This window comes from Ambystoma mexicanum, chromosome 5p (genome assembly GCF_040938575.1).
Source record: "Ambystoma mexicanum isolate Mex_15411 chromosome 5p, UKY_AmexF1_1, whole genome shotgun sequence".
NCBI classification, from domain to species: Eukaryota; Metazoa; Chordata; class Amphibia; order Caudata; family Ambystomatidae; genus Ambystoma; species Ambystoma mexicanum.
The window spans coordinates 922448732-922466876 of record NC_090930.1 but is presented as its reverse complement, the minus strand read 5'-3'; the positions used below and the strand labels follow the sequence as shown (position 1 = coordinate 922466876).

At 46.9% G+C, this 18145-nt stretch overlaps 1 protein-coding gene across 1 annotated transcript in view; it reads right to left on the bottom strand.

Annotated features, from left to right (window-relative positions):
* Window positions 1-3437: 3437 nt before the first annotated feature.
* Window positions 3438-18145, bottom strand: part of PDIA4 (protein disulfide isomerase family A member 4) — a 160956-nt gene continuing 146248 nt past the window's right edge. Inside the window, exon 10 of the mRNA XM_069613345.1 lies at window positions 3438-4202. Within this exon, the coding sequence (XP_069469446.1) occupies window positions 3787-4202 (416 nt within the window). The 3' untranslated portion in view covers window positions 3438-3786. The remainder of the gene's footprint in view (window positions 4203-18145) is intronic.

Sequence of the window (18145 nt, the reverse complement as noted above, 5' to 3'; positions counted from 1 at the left end):
CCTGTGCGTGGTTTTGTTCAACGTGTGTGTGTGTTCTGATAAGGCGCGTGTGAGCTCGGAAACGTATGTGCGTGGCCTTTGTAGCTATGTGTTTTCTACAAAACGTGTGCATGCTCTTCGCCGCTACGTGTTATGTACATCGCGTGTGTGCAGTCTTTGCAGGTACGTGTTTTCTACAGTGCGTGTGTGCGGTTTTGACTGCTACTTGTTTTCCGTTAACTCCTGTGCGCGGTCATCATTTCGGTGCGTTTTCTCCAACGCATGTCCGGATGAGGCACACGTGTGAGTTTGAAAAAGAATGTGTGCGCATTTTGACTGGCGCGTTATACGTCAAGAGCGGGTGAAGTAGTTCTGCGCATGCGCTTTACTGCGTGAGCGTGGTCTACACCGCTACATAGTTTCTTCGCGTTCAGATGTTTAGTTAACACATTTTTGTGCTTCTTGCAGCCATATTCCATCCCATCCTCATCACCCCTCACCTTCCCAAACATTATTTGATCAGTTTGACGAGTGCAATGATTTTTTTTTTTTTTTAAATATATGTTTTGCCGCGATGTCCATGGACACCGGAGGAGAATCCAAGATGGCAGCGTCTCCAAAAATCTGACGCACTTCACGCTTCACCCAAGCCAACCGGAGAGCATGTCATATGTCCGCGGACTTCATGGAAGCCGCTTTGCCAATCCATGCCCTGTTAGCAGAGCGAACATGGAAGTGTGTCCGCCGAGCGGACATTGATATCACTAATTTTTGCGCCTTACGTTTTGGTCATTTTAAAGAAAGTTACTGGACGGATTTACACCAAATTAACAAAAGCACGCTTTCGGGACTTAGCCGCGGCTCCTGCCGCAAATTTGGTGTAAATCCGTCCAGCGGTTTGGGCTGTAGGAGTGAGCAAAGTTTTTCCCCATTAGGTCTATGGGAAAAAAGGACGTTTTGGGACCCCCCCTATAACTTCCCCCCCCCCCGGACCAAACCTCACCAAACTTGGCAAAAAAAAAATTCAGAGTGGCCCATATACTTTTTTTTGCAAAGTTTGGTGAGGATTCGTCCAGGGGGAGCGGAGTTATAGGCCGCCCAAAAAGTGCTCTTCCTATGGAAACAGAAACTTAACCATAACTACACAGCCACTACCGTGGCCATCGGGCTCATACAGGTAGGGCTGAATTGTTGCCATAGTTCCTGAATAGTGAAGCAAAGAATGAACCATGAGGTTACTAAAAACGTGTTTGTATATAGTAAAGAAAAGGATTCCCATGAACATTGAATGTTAAAGACAAGCGAAGAAACAGCATGTTACAAAAACAAATCGTCAAAAGACAAGATTAATGAGCTCAAACTTTAAAAGTTTGCATGGACACATGTTTAAATATGGACAAATATCTTTACCAAACCATAGTATAAGAAATGAAAGGAGACTACTGAGTTAATTCATTTTAGGCAGTATAAGTATCGGTTCTCAGTGTGTCGTTCTTGGCAGATAGCTAAACAGAGCAGAAACAAGTCAGGGAAGCTCGAAATTAAATACACTTATATAAAAGAAAAAGAAACTCCAATGTTGTGTGATCAGAAAGGGTTTGTTTACAATGGTCAAAGAACAAGGGGTCTTGGCATTTGCATGGAGACATGTCAACAGATTGCGCACAGGACACTGACATGAGACGTGCATGGCATTGTGAAATGGGGCGCGAGCATCTAGTGAGTTCAACGTTAGGGGTGGGTGATCTGAATTAGTGCCACAAGGGCACTTTAACTTAGGGCAATGGATATACAGATAAGATTAGCGCAAGATGGCAGTACCCGACCTGTCGTTTTCACATGTGTTAAAGTGAGTAAAAACTTGGGTAAATTGCATTGGATACATACATATATATATTTTTTTAATAACGATCGATGTATGCTCTAAAATACATGCCCAATTGATTGGCCAATAAAACTTCTGACCGAATTACCCCTTTAAACTACTCGGACTACTAGGTCCGCAGGTGAAACTTTGAATGCAAACATACTACTGTATATATGTATAACTGTTTTACTTACCTAAAGTCTAGTATTGTGTAGTGTGTTGCCTTAGTATATATAATAATCATTTTTATATAACTGCATTGTGTAACCTTGACTGCAAGTGTGCTCGGAGGTCTTTGTACTTACCTACAGCCCTTCTCCCTCTTAGACGAAGCCTGGCTGCTCGACCATACCTACCAAACCTTTTGGTTAGTTCAGGCCAAACCTAAGAGTTGGAACCCTGTAAACCCACGAGTGAGTCTTCTGAAGTCTTACCATAGGTGGACTTTTGTAAAACTCCCTAACACTCTAGAGAAGGAAAGTTGTAGAATTTGTGATAAAAAAAAAAGATGGGCAAGAAACCATCAGGCACCTTTTGGCGTGTAGGGGTTTTATGAACATTAAACTGTTAGTTTGCGCACGGTCCTACTTTAAGACACAGATTTTGGATATGATGTCTCGGAGGCATCCAGATTTCCTTGGTTATAGCACTGATTAAGTTCTTGTCCATTATCGAATTAGAACTGAGCAAGCCTGCCCCTACGCAGTCTTAAGCCAAGACCTTGTCCAATTTAACAGATTTGTTGCAAGCCAAGATTTTCGTTATGTTCACTTTGATTTAAAATCTGATTTTAGATTGTGTTTATGTCTGTAAAGTATTTTGTGTCTTGTTTTTAGTTTAACTTGTGTGAAAAGTTGAATTTTAATCTGTCAACACTTTCTAGATAAAATTTTTTAAAAAATGATCAAACTCCTAAAGAAAGTTAGCACTATCCACACTAGGTTTGGTTAGAGGTTATAATGTGCCAAACATTAGACTGCAAGTACATGGTATGCAGAGGCCAATTCAAACTGCAGTTCTATATACTTTCATCTGAAGGATACAGTTTCTCATCTTTTGGCATGCATAGTTTCACCACATTTACAATTTGAAGGAGCCAGAATTGAACACTATGGCACATCCAAAATTGTGACTTTAGCCAGTGCGTTTTACTAGATACCAGAGCTTGAATACAGGTAGTCAGGAGTAAAGACCAAGGATGAGTCGGTAGCTGGTTCAGATCCTAAACTACTTGGAGCAATGACTAATAGTACAGAATAGGGTAAAAGGTTACAAACATGAAAGAAATGCTCTCTGTAAGGTATTGCAGAAGTTGTCACAAAGTCAGCTGGCATGATTAAATACCATCCATGATAGTTTGGCCTTGTTCTGGGCAGGTGTGTGTCACAGGTGCATTGTGGGGCAAGCAGGCATTATGCCCTTTCTTGCATAAATATTTTTAACGGCTGCCCAAACCCCCCCCCCCAACCCTTTTCCCCCCAAGGTGTTACTTTTGTTAAAATGAGTGCACAATCTAGACCAAGAGTTGAGGCATAGCACTGAGTTTGAGGGGGGTGGGGCAACCAAAACAAAAAAAACACCAATGCAAATGCAATTTTCCATCTTTTCTTTTTACTTAAAAAAAGAATTATTACCAAAATATACCTCTGCGGAAAACAGTGTAAGCTTTGGAAATTCAGTAACACGAAACTGTCAACAAAACAATGAAAAAAAAACAAATTAGAAAAAAAAAAATCAGTGTTTTTCCTCTTCAATCAAAACATGAGTAACATAAGAAACATTCATCATGGTCCATTAAGAGATCATACCAAAATCAGATACTGCAACTTCATAACTTACTGCAAAACCTTCCCTTTTGGCCCAAACTGCACAATCAGTCCCAACAACCTCAGTAATAACGTGCATCAACTAGATTGAACACATCTGGATGCCATTTTCCTTCAAAGCTCCTCTTTACTTCTGCTGAGTTTGGTGGCATGCTCCTCCACAAATTTGCTCAAAGTCTTAAGGTCCCGCTGTCCGCCTTCAAACTTTATGGGATTTTCCTTATTGTTTCGCGGGGCAAAATAAATGGTAGGAAACCCTTCTGTTTTGTATTGGTCATTGGGAATATCATTAGCAGTGGCATCCATCTTGGCAATGATTAGACTTTCTTCAGCCTTATACTTTTTTGCAAGGTCTGTGTAGATGGGCTCTAGAGATTTGCAGTGTCCACACCATGGGGCGTAGAACTCCACTAGTACATCTTTCTTTGGATCCATGACGATTTGGTCGAATGTCTTTCCCACGACTACTTTGACTGGTGCTTTGTTATTCTTCGGCACTGGCTGGGACTTTACAATAGGAGTCAACTTTCCTGTTTTATTTTTAAAGAAAAAAAACAGGACTCAAATTAATGGACAGGGCATGCAGTAATGTTTTTCTAACAAAGATTTATGCCACAACTGTAAAACAGGAGAACACTCGCAGGACAAATACGAGCTAGATTGCTCTAGGTAACACTTAAGGTTAGAGGTCTGATGTGAATATATATAGAAAAGTTATCTAGGCAATAGTGCCCCTTTGCTGACATCACTTGTCTAGTGACATGTACATGTCTCGCTCTCTGCAGGTGGCAAACTGTAATGCACAAAAGCATTGGATGACATAGTAGATTGCTCTCACAGCTGGCATACACAAGGTGCAGTGTCATACACTAATATAGGGATAAAGGTTATAGGTTTGGTGAAGTGGAACATTGATGGCACAAGATCTCCAAGATTAGACAGTTGCATTTTCCTTTAAGTACATTTCTGAAGAACATATTTAAATAATTGCTAAGATTTAATTATGTGGATACACAATTAACAAGGACACTGGGGGCTTGAAAATTACTGAATTGAAATGCTCGAGGCAAAAGGTGCTTTTGGCAAATTTAACAGGTTTGTATTTGACAACTGATCGAAAGTAGAAGATTCAATGATACTTGCAAAGTGGAGGTTCAAGGGTTCTACCCCAAGAAACCTTAACCATTAGTGGTGCATGGTGCATTTTATTATTTAAAACTATTTATTGATTTTCAAATACAACCAACAAACAACTTAGCCACAACCCATGAACCCCCACCCCCGCCAGACAGCAGTATTTAACTCGCAATAGCATATATACCGAACCCAGGTTTACGTAAAAGCACAACTGGTTTCGTCTCCATCCCTTAACACAGATAACCCACTGTTTGTTTTATTCTGCGTGCCCATGAGGAAGGAAAAGAGGAGAACTTCCCCGCCCCCCCACCGTGTCCATGTATCATCTTGGGCTTTACCTCAGTGAATCTGGCCTGGAGACGGCGTCCGCTAGAAATCGTCGAAATGCAGGCCAATAGTCAATAGGGCGGCTGATAGCTGGCATGGTTGCAGCATATCTGTATTCCCTAAGTTCACATAACTTCATGCATTCTAGCCAGTAGTGAAATGTTGGGGGGAGGAGGTTCTTCATACCCCACATCTTAGCTACTAAATACCTAGCCACACCCGATGCCATTAAAAGTTTCTTCTTGTGCGGGAGCCATCCTCAATCAAAGCCGAAAGCCATAATGCAGGCGAAAAATGCTGCGTTGTAGAAAGCATTTCCGACATGGCGCCCTCGACCTCGCACCAAAACGGTCCATTAGACGGACAGCTCCATGCAATGCGATAAGTCAGCCGGTTCCCCACCACATCTCCTGCACCACGGAGCGCTGCCAGGGTAAATTCTACTCAGCTTCAGTGGAGTATAGTAGACCTGGTTCAAAAATGTGTAATGTGTCAATCTATATCGGGCATTGAAGGAAATCTTGCGGGTCTGCATACATATGAGTTTCCATTGAGTTTCACTCAGGGCATCGCCCAGGGAGGGTACCCACGCTTTCTTGAATATAGCATGTCTCGCGCCCGCCCCCACTCCGAATTACTCTGTAAATGGAGGAAACTAGCTTACTGGGGGGGGTCAACGGATTGATGATATGCTGCTGAGCCAGGATGGTACTGGGGCTTTCGGGAATTCAGACCATTTAGATTTTAGTATCCCTCCGAGTCTATAATACTGAAGTTGAGTCACCGCATTGTGTTCCCCTCTGGCACATAATTGTTCCCACTGTATAAACCGCCCATTAAGTACTATGTCCCCCAATGTCTGCACCTGTAGTCTAGAAAAATGTTCCCTAAACGATTTTTCATGTGTAAGTGGTATGCCAACAACATTGTATATGGGCAACTCAGGGTGGTAGTGAGGTGTAGTCTCCAGTAATCGACTTACCCGCTCACATGCTTTACAGGTCACAGCTATAGGTTGGACCTCCCCCCTTGGGTCAGTACCTCTATCTCCCCAGAGCATTCCCATTAGATTATGCGGGAAGGAAATTGCTTTCGCCAGCACGGTATGCGGATAGGTAGGGTCAGGGGGGTTCCAACCAGCTATATACTGCATCTGGGCTGCTAGATAATACCAGTACATATCGGGGAACTCCAACCCTACCTGCTCATATGCTGAAGTTAGGGTACCATATGCAATACAGGGTTGTTTGCTCGCCAACAGCAGCCTGGCCATCATTTTCCTAGTACGGGTCCAGTACAGACCAGGGGGCCATATAGGGACGTTGTTGAAGATATACAGCATCTTGGGCACAATGACCATTTTAGCCAGGGCCATGCACGCTGTCTGGGAGATGGGAAGCAGGATCCATGATTCTACCTTCATGATACCCAGATAGCGCAGACCACGGGGGCTCCAACGAAAGTCATCGCCCACGTCAGCCTGCTGCACACCTGGCATTAGGGGGAAAGACTTCAGATTTGTTCCAGTTGATTTTAAGACCGGATACTTCCCCAAATCTGAGCACCTCCTGCATTAAGGGAGCCAGATTCTGCTTGGGGTGCTTGACATAATAGTAGGTCATCCGCATATAGCGATATGACAGTTCGATGCGCATTTACGCAGACCCCTCGGTGTGCATGTAGTTCCCGAAAATGGCACGCCAGTGGTTCCATGGCTAGAGCGAATAGGATTGAGGAAAACAGACACCCCTGCCGCGTGCCACGCATAGGGATAAAAAACTCAGACATCACACCACTCGTATATATAGCCGTGTGGTGGGCAGTGTAAAGTAATTTAACCCAGTTGATATAGGTAAGGCCAAACCCCAAGCGCCTCAAATCTTCGAAAAAGGAAGGGCCATTCAACCGAGTCAAAGGCCTTTTCAACGTCAAGGCACACAACTGTATAGGGACCTATATGACAATATGACGTTATGCATCAGGGTGAACAGACGTCTTAAGTTATTCTGTGTGGACCAGCCCGGGATAAAACCAGCCTGGTCTGGAAGTACCAGCGCCGGCATATGTGGTAGCAACGGATTGGTTAATATCTTTGCTAATATTTTATTGTCGGTGTTAATCGGCGACAGTGGCCTATATGACGCCAGCTGGCTGTGGTCCTTACCTGGTTTCAGGAGCACAGTCACAAGTGCCGATCTGGTGGACTCAGGGAGCGTAACTCCCGCCACAGCTTCCTCATATATATTTAACAACTGAGGAACTAAAATGTCGCTGTAGGCTTTATAACATTCGGCGGGGATGCCATCAAGTCCTGGGGCCTTACCGTTAGGAAGTGACTTTATAGCTTCTCGGATCTCTTCTTCGGTAATAGGGGCATTTAGTGCGCCACCTTGTTTACGGTCTAGCCAACCCAGGGCCACCTCATCAAGCTATTCTGTCAGTTTGTCATGCCCACCTGTGTGGCACGATGCATAGTGCATAGTAGTTATAGAACTCTTTGTTTATCCCCTGCAGGTCTTGGATGAACCCGCCTTTCCGTAATCTCCACTATGGGGGCAATATGCCGTTCCCGCCTAATGGATCTCCCTCCCCGTATCTTGTTGCTGCTATAGGGTCGCCCAGGAATTTTTCTTTGCTTGCTGGTAGTTGTTGGTATTCCTCCCTACGCTCCCTCAGCTCTCCATGAACCGCAGTGTCATCGGAGGAGCTTTGTTTATTCTCCAAGTCACTGATAATGCACTCCAGCCTCTGCATGGACCCCCACAACGCCTTCAGGACACCCCCCTTTCTTGATATGCAGCACCCCCTAACGTAAACTTTAAATGCTTCCCATATTGTGTTTTGGCAAGGCACTGAGCCTATATTGACTTGAAAGTAGGTTTGTATGTCTCGCTCTAAGTCAGCACAGAAAGCCCTGTCTCCCAAGGACGTAGCTCTAAAACGCCACCGGAGCCGCCTTGAGGGACCCACAAGATCTGAGATATGGACCAGCACTGGCGAATGAACAGAGGGTTCGGGGCAGGATCTTAGTACTTGTAACCTTCCTAGCAACATGGGTAGATGCCATAATGTAATCGATCCTGGAAGCACTTCAATGTACCCCAGAGAAGAAAGTATACTCTCTAGTGGTAGGTTGCTCGTCCCGCCATAGATTGCGAAGGTCATGATATGCACCATGTTTTGGCAGCCTGTGGAGGGACCGGTTGTGATGATGCTGACCTGTCAAGATCTAGTGTGAGTGCTAGGTTGAAATCACCTGCCCAGAGTATTTCGTACGACGGAAATTTGTGTATGTGACTGGCACATTGCTAGTCCGGACTGTCCACATTGGGGGCATATATATATATTCATAAGGAGTAGTTTCACACCATTTAGCTCTCCTGCTAAAATGATAAAGCGGCCCTCCTCATCCTGGATTTGCTCATGTAGCCTAAATTGAAGGGATCCATGTATGTAGGTTGCCACCCCTCTGGAGTGTGAGGAGTAGGACGAGCGCTACCTATGTATGCCCCATCCTGGTATCCTAGGGAGAAAGTGCGTCATTTGCCAGGTGCGTTTGGTTCGTGAACGTCATTGTGAGAAGCGCACTTGATTTATCCCTCACTCCTGACCTGGCCATAGGTAGCAGAATGTGGCGATGCCATGCCTCGTGTTATCTTTGTCGTGCATGAGATAAAGGGACCTAGACCCATGTGGGTTAGTGCTTGTGTCAGGATATGTGCGAGACGTTAAGATGATGCTACCGGTGTACTGTCCCAAGAACTTTGAACTACTTAACCCATACCCTCCCCTCCCCACTCCATGTACCCACCCATGCCAGAAACCATAACCTACCGGCTCCCAATTCACCCCCTCAGCCACTTCCCCCCCCAACCCAACCATACCAACAAAAGCTCAACCACAACAAAACTAAACCGCAGTATCTGCGGCAACCAGGGCTCTGAGGGCAGCCCTAGCGCTCCATATGGCAATGGCTAACGTAGATATACCCCCTCCCCTAGCCCCCAGCTCCCTATGATTTTGGGATGAACAGTGCTCTCCCCCAAATATCAAAGTTTCATTGCTCAAAGGATATCAGGCTCAAGTCAAGATGGATGTCGCGGTGACCCCTCCGGCTCCGGTAAATTTCTAGCATATTGTTCCGCCGCATCCGGGGCAGTGAAAAATATTGCTGCACCCCTATATTGCACCACAGTTTAGCCGGGTAGATCATGGAGTACTTCACCCTTTTACTCCGTAAGATGTTTTTGGCTGCTTGAAAAGGTCTTCCGTTGGTCTTGGACTGCTGAGCTAAAATCCGGGAACAATGGTATAGTGGAACCCTCCCATCTTGACTCTTTCTTCTCTCGGGCTGTTCTCGATAACAGAAAATTCTTGCAACAATGGGACGCTCCGGGGCACCCGGAGGTGGTCTGGGGGACAGCGAGCGATGCGCACGTTCCACCATATACATGGATAGAGGAGCTATTTTTTTAACCACTGGTTGTAGGGCGGATACCTCGCGCTGCAAAGATGTGACATTGTCCTCTGTAGACCCAATACTCTGTTCTGCTTCCTCCATACGCCCGCAAAGTTTTTCAATCTGCACTGCTGAGATGTCAAGTTTATAGATGAGGGTGTCTATCTTGACCCCAAGCATATCCGTGCTACCCTTTAATGCAAACAGCGTCTGGTTCAGGGCAGCTATGTCCACCTGCTCCATCCCTGGGGCTTGTGAACTAGAGGCCTGGGGCTGAGTCTGCTCAGTGTGAGCAAATTGCTCCATCCTCGCCTGCTTTTTATGGTTACCCATATTGCTGCAGCAACCGATCCATCCCGCAACATCCAACCCGGGTATTGAGGAGTTAGTGCCAGCCCATGCACTTCGCCAGTCCAGACCTGTGTCTCGCCCCTCACAGCACTGTTCCGAGTTTGAAAGGCCGTAGACACGTAGTTATTAGTGCCACACTAACGAGAAGGTCAGGGCTTAACGGCAGCGGCAATGTAGGTCATCCCTGATGGATCTTGCAATCTATCCATAACTAATCAGTGGGCACTCCACTCGAGGGGGGGGATCCAGACTCCTAATGTCCAAGTCTGGTTCCCTTGCACAGATAAGGCTCACCGTAGTTGAATTCCTGCTCCCCGGCGGCGGTAGACCCTGCCCCACTCTCAGGATGTCCCTGGCACGCTCATTGACAAGAGCCCACGTCGAGCAAGCACTCAAGTGAAAAACAGTCTGACCGCGCCGTGCAGTGTCCCGCAGGCCTGTCACTTCCACCTGCACAGGCCTCCTACGCAGCGACCCAAGCTGCACTCATCAGGCGTCTGATTGCAGGGGAGGCCCTTGCTAGTTGGGTGGTGCCGGGGAAAGACCACAGACCCCCGCCTCTAGTATTCCAGTCCACAGCGGTGAGGTCCGGGCCGCCCGCAGCTCAGGTGGGTTGGGGGGAGACTCCCCCAGGGTTCGGGCCTAGAGACAAGACCCCCGGTTCCACCGTATCCTGCAGCGGGGCGGGCCCCTGCGGTCCGACCGTGCTGCAGCAGTCTGCCTACAGGGGGCAACGAGTTCAGCTCCCTCTCCGCCAGGACTTCCCTTAGTGATCGAGCGAGGGGGGTTTCGCAGTCCCACGGCCGCCTCGCTCCGGGCGGGCCACTCCGTCCCCACTCCTTCCAATCCAGCGGCACAGTTCCCGTTCGTCTCCGCAGTCTCCCAGTGCAGCGGCTCACAGCGAAATTTCACCTGGGGGAGCCCGAGACGGTCGCTTCTCCATTCCAGTGGTTGCCGGGGGCCTGGGGTTAAGAAGGTATGATATTTAGCGGATTTTCAGATCATCCGTTGCTGGAGCTTTTCAGGCAGCAGCCATCGTGGTCTGCTGCGCAACAGCGCCCCCGTGCATGGTCCATTTTAAAAACCTTACCAGCCAGGCCAATGGTGTAATCTAAAACTATTCCAATACAACCTGACAGGAGGCTTAGCAGCTGTGTTTCCTATTTGAATGGTGACCAACTGTCAAATGTTTCTCAGTATAATTTCATAGAATCAGGAGACTGTACACCAGAAGCTTCATCAGTAGAACAAAAAATAAAGCTCACAAAATAGGTTTATTTCAATGCCTTCAATTTATCAGAAAGGTCAATGACTCATAGGAAGGTTTACATGAGTACTGGGGCCAAAAGGAAAGAAAACAGCACCTGGTGTGCGATGTTGGAGGGCAAGTACCATAGAAAGACACTGGCAGATGTAATTTGGGGTGAGGGGGTGTCAATGGATTGGTATGGCGTTCAATAGGACATCAAGGAGCATCAGAGGGATTTAGAAAGTCGTAAACTGACAAGCAGTATGCAAAGGGGAGGAATCCTATGGTTTTGGAATAGGAGGGTGCTACAAGGGTTACAAAGGCAAGTTTGGATGTAGGTGTGATATGTACAGGAAATTACCAAAGAAATGCAAAGTGAGGACAGAATACGCAGGGGGTGAAATTTGCGACTGGAATAAGGTGCGTTGCTAGCAAAAGAGGACATCCATTTGCAGGTGGGCAGATGTGCCTCAGTCCTATGATAGTGGGTGGTCAGGCTGTTGAGGTGAAAAGGAGCTGCAGAATGGCCAGCTGGCTTCTGCATTGTGCCTCCTCACTTGGTCTCTGCATATAGAGTCGCTTGCTAGCTTTCCCTAAGGGAGGTCTGTTTCACATCTGGGCGATTCAACTTTAGCAGGAACTTTTGTACATCATGGAACATGTTTTGTGGAAAAACAGGATGATGAGTCGAGGAATATCTAGAAATTGCTGACATTGGGGGAAAAAATAAAATCCGACAACGAAACCTGTCATGGAGAAGATAAAGATGCCCAGCACAAAACCTGTGCAGCAGTGAAAAAAGTTCAAGGTTTTCTTTGATCAGGCCTTCACAGTTCACGCCCATAGTAACAAACCATGAGCACTTCAGAGCTATGCCTTTTGTCGAATTAAGGGTCTTTTCAAGTTCAGTACCATGCCACAGTCTGAGCATTCATTGTGTGCAGAATTAATTGAGGTGGTGCCGACAAGGACGAGATTGAACACCTTTTTCTTGTTGCTGAGACCCCAATGGTGTTGGGTGTAAGATGTATACCTAAAGAGGAGTTGCATTGAGGAGCTGAATAGCTTGCAATGCCTGGGTGTGGCTGGATAAGACAGGCAAGTAAAACATTTTTTGCCACAAAATCCGTTATTTCAACCAGAAATACAAACAGTCTAGCAGATGTGAGGGCAGGTTAAAATAAATAAATAAATAATTCCACTTCATATTGTAGTCAGAATAGTCCACTTATTGGCTGCTCTTATTGCCTTGCTGATACACCATTGGTGGCAGAGGCAGTAGATTGAGAACTACACGAAGGTATTATTTTTAACAAATCACTTACATCCTCTGGTTGATGAAGACATCTGCCTATGAAGGGGAAAGGGTTGGCATAACGCCTTGGGAAGTGAAGTTGGCCTACGTCTGAAGCCTTCAACGCCTCTCACCCAAACTCTAGGCAAGGCCTTGTACATTGACCTACAGGAGCCAAGACCTAGACCACCTACCTCTTCTGCAGGCAAAACTCTTGTGGCTGTATTGGGGCTTTTGAGGGATGTGGATGGGCAATGCTGGATCTGGGAGAGGCTGTTTCTGTGACCAAGCCTATGGAGATCAAGTCTTCAGGGCAACATCTTCCAAACAGAAGGATGGCCAGCGATCCAGCCCTGCAGTGGATCTTGTGTGGCTTGACTTTGAAAATCTGTCTTTTTATTTTTCAACTGAGCAAGTCACCCGAGGCGAGTGCTTTAAAGCTGAATCGGATATATTAGAAGTAGCATGTTTTCTAAATGTCGGACCAGGAACCTCGTAAGAACCTGGGTGCTGCCTAAAGGACCTAAGAGAATAGAACATGATCTCTGCCAGTCCATGTTTTCTGCTCACTGCAAGGTATATTTGCAGGTTTGGGAGCTCAAAGATTTGAACCTATGGTATTCCATGCCTATAGGTGGCTGCTGCCCCTCTACCTTTGCATCTTCGGGGAATGTCCTGGCAGACATTGTACTCCTCAATAGAGTGGCCACCCTTCAGAATGTACATTCACATTTCATGTTCATTCTGCTTTGTAATCACACCCCCTGCATTCAGGACACTTTTTTTTATAACACAATTTATTGTTTGATTTTTAAAACATGTTACAACAACAGACATCAAATTAGGGTCAAAGGACCCTTAACAACTTATCATTCACACCTTTGAAATGGGTCTCGGGAGTTCCACCATCATCCATGTAAAGGTCTTTCAGGTTGTATCATACACCGTCTAGTTTGAGTTATGTACATGCAGCTGCCTGGTTTACTGCATGTCTTCCCATTTTTTTCCATATTTTTTCTGCCTATTTTGGACAGCTCCTGGCTGTGTATACTCTGCGTTCCATCATGATGCACATGTTCACGTCCGCAATCCATTGTTCATATTGCGGGGATGTTGCTGAACCCCATAGTTTCACAATCTTCCTTTTTTATTAGCGCTGTGGTTGTTGACAGAACAGTTTTTCTTATCTGGATAGGTCTTCCTCACCTTCCATCCCAAGTAGCAGTACTTTCGGATCTCTGTGAATCTCCTTCCCCAGTACTCGTGTAAGATCGTCACAACATTGTTGCCAGTATTGTTGGATTTGATCACACCCCCACAGTATGTGGAAGAAGGTACCCTCTTTTTTGCAGCGTAGGCAGAGCGGGTCGGTAGCCCTCCCCCATCTGTGGAGTGCGACCCTGGGGTAATATATTCTATGCAGGATTTTAAAAATGGTATGAGTCGAAGTCTGGCAGAGATTGCCATCTCACGTGGGTACATTAGGCTCGTTACCCAGTCTTCTGGTTGAAAGGCTCCGACGTCCCATTCCCATTTCGTTTTTAGGCTCAACAGTTCAGTGGTGGCGAAAGATGTTATGACAGTGTACATCATAGATGTTATTTTGGTGTCAATTCTTTCCTGAACTAGGTTTCTCTCAAGGGGGGGCTTTCTGGCATGTCCACTAGGTCTGGGAGGTGGGGTCTTAGTGCGTGTTGCATGTGTGTAGTGGTAGTGTTCCATAAGTGGAAGGTGGAAGAGAGTTGTTAAATGTTCAAAGGGCACCAGCCCACCGTCAACAATTACATGTCCGACTGCGGTAATTCCTTGGTTTACCCAATGATGCCATCTCGGGAGGTGGTTCAGTTCAGGAAGGTTCTTGTATCCCCATAGTGGTTGTAAAGGGGTGATTTTTGCGTCCCAGCCTATGTGTTTGTGTGTCTCCTCCCAGATTCGTGAAATGTGGGAATGCATGGTTTGGAGGTTTCTCGGGTTTGTTATTCAATAAAGATGTTCAAGATGGGTACCACCTCTGCCTCCAGTGCTCATCACCCTGTTGTGTGGCAGTGATATATCTTCGTGTAACATGTCGTTAACCACGGCCATTTTACTGGCCCAGTAATAGGACTGAAAGCGCGGGAGACCAATCCCCCCCGTTCCCACACAGAGCATTGAAGGGTACTCAGCGCGATGCAAGGGTGTCCGCTGCGCCATAGCAGTTTCCTCAGTACACGGTCGATGCTTTGAAATTCTCCCTTTGGGATATGTAACGGGGCGTTTAGTAGTATGTATAGGTAACGGGGAAGGGTCATCATTTTGAACAGTGCGGCCCTGACTAGCAGGGTTAGCGGCAGGGAGACCCAATGGCGGACATCTTCTGTGAATCTTGTCGTGATTAGGTGAAGGTTCTTGGCTACGTATTTTTTTAAAATCGCTAGTGACCTGTACTCCAAGATACCAGAATTGGTCTGTCACAATTTTGTACGGGCAATTTACCGGGGCTCTAAAGCTGTGTTTGTTAATTGGGAATAGTGTCGATTTGGACCAATTTACTCGTAGCCCACTGAATGTTCCATAACTATCGAGTAGTTTTGTTATTGCAGGGCATGAGGTGTGTGCGTCTTAATAAATAAGTAGGTCATCCGCATATAGGGAGACTGTCTTCCCAGTCGTCTTCCCAGCGAAAACCTGTCCATAATGGGGATGTATGCAACAGTATCGCCAAGGGTTCAATGGCCAACGCGAAAATCATTGCAGACAGAGGGCACCCTTGTCTAGTTCTCTTTCCCAGCATGAAGGGGTTAGAGGGCCATCCATTGACTCGCATTTCTGCCTCTGGGGACTCATAACAGCTGAACCCAACTCATGTATTGGGGCCCAAAGCCCATGCAGTGCATTATCTCCCATATAGCATCCCAATACACAGAATCAAAGGCTTTTTCAAAATCTATTGTGAGCAATGCTAAGGAGCCTTGGAGGGTGGGGGCTCTCTCGAGTGCTAGTGTAGTCTGTGTATGTTCATTCGGGTAGATCTTTGCGGCATGAATCCGCATTGATCGGGGCGAATCAATGCTGTTATTACTTGCTGCAATCTGTTGGCGAGTACCTTCGCGAGAATTTTAGTCTCAGTGTTAAGGGAGATGGGCCTGTATGAGCCACAGCGGTCAAGTGGTTTGTCCGCTTTCGGGATCACTACCATCGTGGCCCACCAGAGGTCCGCGGGGAGAGAACCTCAGGTTTTGGCGTGTTGGAACATTCGTAACAGGTGCGTGGCTATTATGTTCGTTCCCAATGTACGCCATGTTTCTATCGGGAAGCCATTTGGGCCTGGCATTTTCCCAGTTTGGAGTCGGGACATCGCTGCTACCAGCTCCTCTTCCGTAATATCTTTCTCTAAAAGGATCTGTTGTGCTGGGGTAAGGGTAGGAAGTGTGATTTCATTCAGTATAGCAGTATTTGCTGGCGTCTCGGGAGATTTATATAGTTCTGTGTAGTAGGAGGCAAAGCTTTCAGCTATATCCTTATCGTTCACTAGTTCTTCAGAGCTCCCTGTTACGATCGCCCTGACTTAGCGACTGCCCTTGTCTTTTTTCTAGCCATGCCAGTGTTTTGCCAGCCTGGTCACCTGTTTCATATATCTTAGCCCGCATTGTTCAGTGGGCTTGCTTGGCACAGTTCAGCGCTACATTTTGGAGGCGTTTTTGGGCTAGTATTAACAGGCGGTGGGTGTTTGGCTGGTCGAGGACTAAGTGATCCGCCTCAGCCTGTGTGACTTGTTGCTCGGCTTCAAAGAGTTCCTGTTGGTGTTTCTTCCTATGTGAAACGGTCCAGGGGATGATCTCGCCACGTAGCACTGGTTTAAGGGCTTCCCATAGTACAATTGGATCATCAACGGAACCAATGTTTGTTTCAAAGTACGTTGTGCTAGCTGTTTGTATTCTAGGAACTCTGGGAATCCCAGGTAGTAATTGTTCAGGTGCCATGTGGGGGGCGGGAGGACGTGGTCTGGTTGTGTGCAGTTCAATGAGCAGAGGGGAGTGATCTGATATGCCTTGGGGTAGTAGGGTTGCGCCTGCGGCCCCATGTATGTCTGGTACTGGGAGAAAGAAGTAATCCAGGCGCGATAGTGAGGCATGTTGTCCAGAGTGGAATGAGTATTCCCTTGCGCCTGGGTGTAATTCCCTCTACACATCACGTAAAATGAAGAGCAGGTCGGATTCATCTCCTGTGATTATGGGCGTAATGTCAGCGATGAGTGCCGGCAGTAGCGCTGGTGGAGCATAAACTGCCAGCATCGCTATGGTCTGGTTCCATAGCTCTCCCCTGATCTATACATACCTCCCGCTAGGGTCTTGTGTGACTTTAAGGGTAAAAGATAACCTTTTGTGTACTAGTAGGAGGATGCCACGGGAACCCATGTTGAACCCGGTGTGTACCGCTAATCTGTAGTTGGTGCATTTGAATAGGTTACATGTGGTGCCTGCAAGGTGTAATCTGGGAAGAAAGCAATTTTTGCTCCGTTGTAAGTCAATGTGCCCTTGCCCTCTGGAGTAATGCCTCACGATCCCTGTAGTTGAGAAACTTGGCAATCACAGTGCAGGGAGGTGCACCCGGAATTTGTTTCCCGGAGGGCATGCGGTGTGCCCTTTCAATCGAGAAGAATTTTGAGAAAGTGTCAGATTCGAACATGTCTATGAACCATTGTTCAAGGAAGGTCTCCATGTTCGCCCCTTCTGTGTTTTCAGGCAAGCCGAGAATCCTGACGTTGTTGCGCCTTGTCCTGCCTTCGCTATCGTCCACCCGGTTGGCCAATGTTTTAAGCTCCGTTTTGAGGCTGGCCAGTTGGTGTTGTAGATTGCGCATTTCATCCTCGGTGTTGGAGATGCGCTGTTCCGCTTCCCTGGTGCGAGATGTCAGTTTTTGTAGGTCATGGCAGAGGAGAGACACGTCCATACTTATGCCGTCCATTTTTTGCTCCATGGAAGCATGTGAGTCGGCTATGGCAGCCAAGACATCCTTCAGCGATATTGCGGCCTCTGAGTTGGGGGCGTCGGCGGTCGGATCTGGCTCTTCTTGGTATTGTGTGGCTGATGTGGTGTATTGATCCATTTTATATGTTGTATGGAATGCTTCTTGGGTTTGTCTTCGCCCATAGTGACTGCGGATTTTGCCAGCTCCGGGTGCAAGCTCTTTCCCACTGCGGTGTCGTGGATATCAGTCGATGTTTGCGGGGTGGTGGCACTGGATGGTGGTGGGGGGAGCGTTTCCCCTAGGTTGGACTGCTAGGTGTTAGAGCCGGGAGTCACAGCGGTTCTTATAGCGACGCCAGGGCTTCCTGACTTTTGTTGAGGCTTTAGGTTTCTTCCCGGGGCCGTGGTGTTCAAGGAGCGTTACCTCGCCGGTGGTTGGCTGTGGGTTGTCATCCAGGGAGGTTCAGCGGGACCCAGCTGGGGGAGCATGTCTGTGTCTTGATAGTACTCTGGTTGTTATTTCAGCGTCTTTTCCTGTTAGTAGTGGTTCTGCTCCTTGCTGCGGCTGTACATCCCAGGGTAGGGGGAACCAGTTGTCTCAGGGTGCTGCGATTTCACGTTTTTGTCAGTGTCCCTTCGGTGTTCCTACTTTCTGGGGTACACCAGGCATATCACTTTCGCGCCCCTTCACTGGTGTTGGTACCTCA